Genomic DNA, 9,118 nt, shown 5'->3' on the forward strand with positions numbered 1-9,118 from the left:
TGGATGAAAACATAACTTCTTATGCCAGAAGGAGCACTTAGGGCAGTAGATGCTAATCTACTTCACTATCTGCACTAGATGCACCTTAGTACAAAAAGCACTTGACACCACCACACTGTACCTTTCCAATCTCTGAAGTCCTGCAAGATCTCCCGAGGCAGTTGTCAACATAATGCTACAAGTGCCTTCACTGCAGTAGGTTCTACATATCACTACCTGCACTGTAAGCACTTTGACATTACTCTGACGCAACCAGCGCTTTTAGTAATTCAAGATACGTCGTCTACTTTGTACCTGCTGAAAGAAAGAACAAAGTGAGTATTTGATCAAATTTTGAATCACAGTTTTGACAACCAAGCTTTGAAACAAACATTCAGGATTTTTTTTTTTTTCTGCGCTGAAGACCTCCCTCAGAAAAAGCTGAACCACTGCATTACCCCATCCAGGACTCTCACACGGAATTACCACGAGAGCCAAAAATCAATGCCTATGACAGCAGAAGAGCCCAATTGTGAAAATGAGTCAACTACTTCTCCCATATGATTCTCATTCGCAGAACACCAACTTGTGGAGGTAAAAATAACTATTAGTTTTCAGAGACCAATCTGAAGTAGGAAGGGCATTCTCCTTAATAGAAAAGGAGAAGGCCAGCAAGTATTAAACAGATATAAACAAAGTTAATGCCCAATTTAGGTAATTAGACATTTAGAAGTTACACTCAACAGCTCATACCTCTTAAGCTCAGACTTCTTAAGCCCAGAAAGCATCCTGTCTACCACATGCCAGGTACTCCGCTATGTTTTCTACTTATTCACTTTGCTGGCAGAATATAGCATTTACTGCTACAGTCGCCTTGCCTCAGACTAGAATTCCTCCCACTGCATTTAGATTGGCCTACCCTGAACTGAAAAAGTTTCTAATGATGGCTCTATATGCAAATATGTAATAGCCACAACCAAGTTATGGCTGCTTACTACAGACTTGACATACTATAAAGCAGGAGAGTGCTATATGCAAAATTTGAAAGCACATTTTTTCTTCAATATGGTGTACTACATCAATGTAAAGCCTGTCTTACCTGATACGTGCAGCAAGCTTACTACTGTAGGTTAAAACTATGATAGAACTGTAACTTTTGCTCAACTTCAGAATGAGCTTTTCCCCAAAAAATAAAGTCCCAGATATGGAATTCAAACATTTTGAAAGCTTCCTCACCATCCAGCTGCTTCAAAACGTGTGCTCGAAAGACTTGGATTATCCTCCTCTAAATGAGAGAAATTGTGGGCTGCTGAACCTGCCTCCAAACCCAAGGAAATGTTTGCAATTTAGTGCTCTTCACCAAAGTCTCAGGCTTTGACTCTGACGCACAGGCTCTCCCTCTACACTAAAAAAAATAGTAAAAACTAAATACTTACCATTTTCTGCAAGAAAAGCAACTTTCTCAACGAATCCTCTACCTCAACATCCCCAGCAGTCCTCGTTACCTCCCGCCGCACGTGTCCACGCTGCGAAACCACCGCCGAGCGCCTTGCTTTCTGCCTGCTGAGCAGAGAACAAAGTCACACACCGAGCTCCCCAACACCGCCGCCTCCCACCCGCGCTCCGCCCGCCACGAGGGCGCCAAACGCTCGGCTGTCCCCGGCGCACCTCAGAACCCCCCCCCCCCGCCCCTCCCCACACCCCCAGACCCCCCCCCCCCCAAAACCCTCCCCGAGCACCCCCACACCCCCCTCCCGTTGGGGGCTCCCCCGGGCTCAGACCGCTGCTGGAGGCCCGCTGAGGAGCGCGGGCAGGGCGCGGGGCGGCGTGGCCGTGCTCGGCGGGCCCCTTCCCGGCCGGGCCCGCCGCCCTGCCGCCGCAGCACGTGTTCGTGCCGAGAACACAGGGCCGGCGGCGCGCACCGAGGCCGCCAGGGGGCGCCGGCAGCGGCGGCGGCAGCGCGGAGGTCACAGCCCGGCTACAGCGCGACGCCCCCCCGGGCCCGCCGAGCCCCGCAGCCCCGCCGGAGGGGACGGGGATGGGGCCGGGCCCGCCCGGTGCCCCCCCCAGCGCCGCCCAGGCCGGGAGGGGGCCGCGGAGCGCCGGGGGGGAGCCGTCCCCGCGGGCCGCCGCTGCCCACACGCGGCTCGGGGCCTAGGAGGGAACAATCGGCCCCAGCACGCAGCCGCCGCCATGTCCCCCGCCTCCCTCCTCCCCCTCCCCAGCAACATGGCGCCGCCGAGGCCCCGCGCCTGCCGCCGCGCCGATTTCGTAACGAAGCCGCCGGCCCTCGCCCGGGCCCCGGCCCGCAGCCCCCCGCCGCCCTCCCACGCCCGCGAACCCCCCCCCCAAAGGCCGCCGCCGCCGCCCCGCGCGGCCCGGAGAGGGAGAGGGGGAGGAAGAGGAGGGCCCGCCGCCCCCGCCCCTCCGCGAACAAAAGCCCACGCGGAGGGGCCCGGGACGCGATCGCAGCCCGCGGCGCTGCCCCCTCCCCGGGGCCCCGCGCCCCCTCCCCCGGGGGGCGGCGGAGCACAAAGCCGGGAACTCCCCGAGAGCCCCCCCACCCCCCCCCCCCCACCACGGCCGCGCACACCCCTCCCTCTTCTCCTCCTCCATCGCCTCCTCCTCCTCCTCTTTTACCGCCGCCGCCGTTCCCCGAGCTGGGCGTGGGCGGCGAGCCGAGCCCCCGAGCCGCCGCGGCCTCTGCCCCATGTGCTGCTTTGTTCTGCTGCCGCCAGCTCCCCCCCGCGCCGAGCCGGGCACGCCGCAAACTTTCCCGGACGGGGCCTTCCTCCCCGCTCCCTCCCGCCCCACAAACCCCCCCAAAAAACCGCCCCCCGGGGGGCAGCGGCCCCCTCCCCGGCACCCCCCCCCCCCCCCCCCCGCCCAGCTCCCACCCCCGGCCCCCAGCAGCTGCCATTGTGCTGCGCTCCGCTCCGCGCCGCCCGCCCCGGGAGACTCGGCCGCTCCCGGAGCCCGCCCGGCGGCTCGCCCCGGGCCCGGATCGCAGCGGCGAGGGGAAAGGGGAGAAAGATGGGGAAGGGCCGCGGGGGCGAGGGAGGGGGGCGCCGGGACTCACGGCGGCAGCGAGCGGCGCGCACGCTTTTCAAATCTCCCTCATTCCGGCCCCTCCCGCCCCGTCTGCGAGCTCGGGAGGCGCCGCCGCCGCGGCGGCCGCTGCCATGCGCCCTGCTCCCGCTCCCCCCTCGCCGCCCACCCACCCACACCCCCCTGCCGCCGCCGCTGCCGCCGCCCCCCGGCCGCCCCGAGCCGCCCGCGGCACCCCCCGCGCCGCCGCCCGCCCCCCGCACCGCCGGGCGGCTCACAACAGGTCTCCCGGCAGCGACACTCACCAGCGAGCGAGCGGCGGCGGCGGCCGCCACCATCTTCCCTCCTCCTCCTCCTCCTCCCTGCGGGGCGAGGCGAGGCAGCGCCGCCGCTACCCGGCGGGGCGGATGGGGGGCGGGGGGGAAGCGGCGCCAAGGCCGGTCCCGGTGCCGGTGCCGGTCCCGGCATCGGCGGCAGGGCTCGGGGACCATGTGGGTGAATGAAGGGCGGCGGCTCCCGCCTCAACGTAAATATCCACAAGCCCCGCTCCGCCCTCATTAGAATAGAAAACAAAGTGCTTCCGAGCGCCGCGCCGCCCAATCGCCGGCCGCAGCACCCCCCACCCCCAGCGCCAGCACGCCCCCGCCCCGCCGCGCTCCAGCCGCACGGCGGGCGGGCGGCACCACGGCCCGGCCCGGCCCGGCTCGGCTCGGCCCGGCCCGGCTTAGTACGGCCCGGCCCGGCCCAGCACGGCTCGGCACGGCTCGGCACAAACTTTGCCGCCCGCCGCCGCGGGGAGCGCGGTGCCCGGCGCCCCGCCATGCGCGGCTCCCGCTGCGGGATGGCGGCGCTGCGCGCATCCTGCCTGCGCAGGCGGTGGGGAAGGGGAAGGGGAGGGGAGCGGGAGGAAAGGAGGGAGGGGAAGGGTGCGGTGCGGTGCGGTGCGGGGGGTGCAGGCGGTGGGGAGGGGGCGTGGGGGTGTCCTCGCCGCCGCCGGGGGTGGGGGGGATACGGGGGAGCGCGGCCACCATTTGCTGCGGGCTCCCCCCGCGCGGAGCCGAGGCCCTGAGGAGCGGGGACGGGGCGCAGGCAGCGCGACCCGGGTGGGAAAGTGACAAAAAAAGTGACAAAAAAAAGTGACAAGTGGGTGCGGGGGGCACGGCCGGCCCCTTCCCCGCCTGCCCCCGCTGCGCCGGCGGCAGCTGGGCGAGCTCCGAGCCTCGGGGTGACGCAGGAGCCCGCTTCACAAGGATGCACTGAACTCACGGCTCTAAGGGGCGAAAGTGCCTCAAATTTGGAGCGTTTTGCGCGGCACAAGGCCAGCAACATCTCCACAGTCCCTTCTCTGCATATAACCGGGGACATCGCTTTATCTTCCAAATAAAAAACGTCAAAAATGATAGCCAGAATTTGCCCTTCCCAAAGTGCCTGGAGTTTGTGTTTGCTGCCGTCCCACCACAGTGATTTCTGCAGACACTAGGATATATTTATTTTTACCTGTTACGCTGGTTACCTGAAGTATGTATCAGAAAAAAAAACAAAAACGTGTGCTTGTTCTCTGTGTTGTTCGGTGGCTGTTCGGAGCAGAACACACGTGGTTCCCAAACTGCTCACTGCATTTCATTACAGCTACAGTGTTATCTTTCAGATGGCTTTGCTGTGTTTGAGCCCTCAGAACGTGATGCACGTTCAGTAGTATTTTTTAGCATTTATACATGGTGTTGAATCTCATGGGCGCAGACCTTGAGTTTTCTTCACCCACACTCCTTAGTTTGGCTTTTTTTCTTTTAGCTTAAATGTACACTTGCTGCTACACACAAATTTATTTTACAAAGCTGTAGTTGATAAAGGACCGTTTCAGTTGAAAGCCATAGCTGCTCTTTCACACCACAACAGTATAAAACATAGTCGTTTTTGTATCATATTTTAGTATTATTGATGTGGCTCTCCCTCACAACCGAGATGTAAACGCTCTTCCCACTCCTTAACCCTGTTCGTCCACACTCCAGTTTCCTTCTTTTGCCTTTTTTTTTCTTGCTTTTTGTTTTCTGTTTCACTTTTGGCAAAAAGGCCACCAAGAGGTAATAAGATTCACATATAAACATATTTTTGTTCTTGCTGCTTTGGATGAAATCCAGGCCTTACTAAAGTTGGTGGCAATATTCTTGCTGGTGGAAACAGGTAACATTTCAGTCCTTATCTTATATCCAGAGATCCCACAGAGCTTTTGCAAAGATGGGCAAGCATCATCCCAGAATATAAAGTAAATGAAGTGGTAAGGAAAGTAAAGTCACAATCACAGAATCATCTAGGTTGGAAGAGACCTTCAAGATCACGTAGTCCAACCTCTGACCTAACACTAACAAGTCCTCCACTAAACCATATCACTAAGCTCTACATCTAAACACATTATACCTTACTGGTGAAACGTGTGCGTGAGAACAAATAAAAGTGTAGGGTTTTGTTATGTTTTGTTTTGTTTTTCCCCCAGTGACTTTGATCATTGGCAACAGAGGGGATGTGCTGAATTCAGGAACCAGGTTTTTGTGTCACTGCCACCATACCGTGCCACTAATGAAGAGAAAGAAATGTGCCCAAGTAGTTGTTCACAGGGAACAAAATCTGGATCCCACTGAAATCAGTGGAATGATGTTCATAAAATCCCTGGGCACACAGATTATCTGCAAAACACACGTGTCCTAGTATTCTGTGTTCCCGAGCTCTGGGGATTCTACTGAAAACTTTCTTTGAAAGTATCTTTGAAATACAATCCACTACATTAAAATGGGTCTCCTAAAAGGAAGAAATCAAAGTCAACTTTCCCTTAAAGTTGAAATGTGTGTTAAACAGTAAATACTGTTCTGCATCTTGCAGATAAAACTCATATACAAAGGTCCTAAGGTCACTCTTCTTTAACATGCACTAACTCATCTTTTTGTCCTTTATGGAGTGCTACCCATCTTACTTTTCTTTACTAAAGCAGCTGAGCACATCACATTTATTACAATATTTACCCTCACAACACAGTGTGGCATAGCAATTGCCGTTCCCGCATTGCAGATGAAGAATCTGACACAGTAAGGAACAGACCTCGGCTCTTTCACAACCAAGGCTGACACCGTAAGTGCAGCTGGTTTTCTCTGTTTTAATCAATACAAAGAATATGGAATAAATCATTATACGTCAGTCAAAATCATGGGCAATATTTATGTTATGCAATACACGCTGATGAGAAATCTTTGGAAAAAACTAATTTACCAAGCACTTGTAACCCCTTAAAAGAAAGAAAATAGGTTAAAGATCAAAAACTTTTATAACTTGGTTAAACAACCATAATTACCAAAATGCATGTGCAGTGGTGATGCCAGCTCCTTGTCAAATTGCAATTCCTGAGCTAAAGACAGCGAGGGATATTCAAAGAGGCATTTGTAACATTCTTTTTGGTGACTTTAGGGTTATTTGTTCTTAAAAATAAATGAACTGAGTACTGACAGACTGACAGAAGTTGCTCTACTTGGTATTTTACTTCCAACGTTTGAAATTTGCCTTTCCTTGGATCCATATGATTATTTCAAAACTTCACAAACTGTTTATCTGTAGCAGAGATGACAGATTTAGTAGATTTCAGTCAGAAAAAAATGAAAACAGGACAAAAAATAATATCCCCAAATATCTTTTTATATTTCCCTCTCTCAGCTAATGCATAAGTCAAATAAAAAAGGAATTGAAAAAGTAAAAACTTTTGGTGTTACTGATTTGTCAGAGCTAATACTTACTCTGTTCATAGTTTCAAGTACATTATATTAAATTGACTAAACAGCAAACAAACAAAAGCAGTGCAAAAATGGCTTCTCTGTTTTTAGGATTAAAATACACTTTCCCGTCATGCTGGGTTTTTTTAGAATCAAGCCTTTAATTCCTACATATTTTATCATACTCCAGCACACATAAATCATAATTTCAAATATTTGTATTTTGAAGGAGGCATGCACTCTGTAGGGGGGTGAGTTATAACAAGATATAGGAGTCCTCAGTCACAGACAGTTAAACACCTAGATCTGATTATTATTCTTGGGAGTTTAGTACTGTTCAGCCATTAATTTAATTTCCCGGTGTTTATGATGTTATCCTGTCTGGAAATCAGTGTTTGCACAGACTCTACCTATTCATTTCACCTGTAAAGCGTTCCCCTTTATATATTAGCTTCATTTGAAGTATGGAAGTCTTTAATTTGTGGATACATTTCAGCATCTGCAGAGAGATGAAAATTTCACAGCTTTCACAGTATGGGAAGAGGGAACACTTACAAACGGAGAGTGTCAGCTTTGCAGCATCGCTTCCCCTACCTCTATCCTGCTCTAAGGCTCAGGATTTGCTTACTCTAAGGCTGGGGTGGCTGGGTACAGTCAGGACGATGCTCATGCTGGTCAAAGTTGTCTGCTTCTGTGATTTTTATGGAGCCAAGTTTTGCTGCAAGGTGCCTAGGCTTCTTCAGAATGCCAACAAGAAACTGGAAATGCTCCTTCTGGTTAGGATGTTGGGCTATTCTGAAATACTTCAGAGGGATGTTACTGTGATCTACGCTCGGAAGAAGCAAACAAGCTGCTGGGAAAAGAAGAACTAAAGATAAGCTGTCTCAGCGTCAGCTGTTCTGTCCTCTGTCTCACAATTTTTCTTTCTTGGCTGTTGAAATTCTCACTCCTTACTGTTTTAAGCTGTTCACTGCCTTTCCTTCTCTCAGTTCCTAAGGATCCTCCCTGTGCTCTCTTAAATAAGCAGTCTAGGGGGATGTAGCATGAAAAGCACTGAACAGCTGGAAAACAGGAGATGCCACAGAATTTACTTCTGAGCATGTAGATTTAAAAGCATGGGGAATAAAAGAGAGCATGGGTGCAAATGTGGTCTTTAAAAAGAAGGGATTTCAAAAGCAAGAAAAAGATGCTGAAGAAGCAGCTCTGAAATAAAAGGGGAAATTAAAACTGGAGAGCAATAGGGACCGGATTTCTCCAGAATTAATCCGTGCTCTGACATTTTATACAAACATCCAATAAAATCTGTCCACACTTTTCAGGTACTTTTCAGTGTAGTTCTTGCCTTCCGTTCCCTTTGCATTCATGCAAAAAGTATGTACTTTTTTTCTGCTTTGTGAATATCTGCATGAATGAGAGCATGGTTTAAAGCCTAGCGGTGCTTGTTCGAGGCTAGATCAAAGAAAATGCCAGGAGAAATAAAGCATAATAGCTGGTGTACTGGTAATGTTGCAATGCCTTCCTCAAAATCCCCTCTCCACACTCTGTGGGATAGACTTCTTCCACTGTTTTATAGGAATGAATCCTGGTGCATTAACACATAAAATTCTGTAATATACCTTCACAGACATGTAAGAACAATTATTAAAATAGATGCAGTTATAGAAACTTGGTTATCTTTTAGAGACTCCTGTAGCTATCTCAAATGCTGCATAGATCTACCTGTCCCCTGGATTAATTTGAGAATGAAGATGAGCAATGAAGGAGTGGAAAAAGAGGAAAATTGAACACGGAAGGACAGGGACACCACATGTACTGCATGGGTTTGGGAACCTGATGGTTAATAGACTAAGGGAGAAAGAAAATTAGTGTACAAGAGGGAGTTGTTGTGTAATGTAGAGAAAATTGTAAGTGGTGAAAAAACTGTGGGAACTGGAGAGATTTTGTGTGTTCATGTCAGAGCAAAAGCTGAAAGCCAAGATTCAGTGGGACCTTGTAAATTATACGCTAACACCTGTAGATATCATTTTAGATATTGTTCATAATACTTTTGATATTTGTATTTAAGGACTTTACACCTTTGACTGTACACTGAATCTCTAGGACTACTGTAAAATTTTTCTTCAGGTCTTCTTGGTGCTGGGCTGGCACCATCAGCATGGCAGCAGGACCAACATAATGTCTAGTAGCCAATGATAATGTTTTTTTGAAGCATTTTCCAGCCTTGTTGGCCAAACATAACCCTGCTGTCCAACCAGAGGCCTGAATAAATGGGCTGTAGAATGGACTCAGATGACTTGAGAAACATTTTTTCATGGAGGATATGCAATAACAAATGTTAC

The 9,118-nt window shown here is 51.4% G+C and overlaps 1 protein-coding gene across 1 annotated transcript; it reads left to right on the forward strand.

Moving 5' to 3' along the window:
* Positions 1-539: 539 nt before the first annotated feature.
* Positions 540-3,530, forward strand: LOC136789729 (basic salivary proline-rich protein 2-like). The gene is made up of 2 exons (XM_066990562.1): positions 540-573; positions 1,429-3,530. Exons 1-2 carry the CDS (start codon positions 540-542, stop codon positions 3,528-3,530), a joined length of 2,136 nt encoding a protein of 711 aa, XP_066846663.1.
* Positions 3,531-9,118: the final 5,588 nt, after the last annotated feature.

Source organism: Anser cygnoides, chromosome 1 (genome assembly GCF_040182565.1).
Source record: "Anser cygnoides isolate HZ-2024a breed goose chromosome 1, Taihu_goose_T2T_genome, whole genome shotgun sequence".
NCBI classification, from domain to species: Eukaryota; Metazoa; Chordata; class Aves; order Anseriformes; family Anatidae; genus Anser; species Anser cygnoides.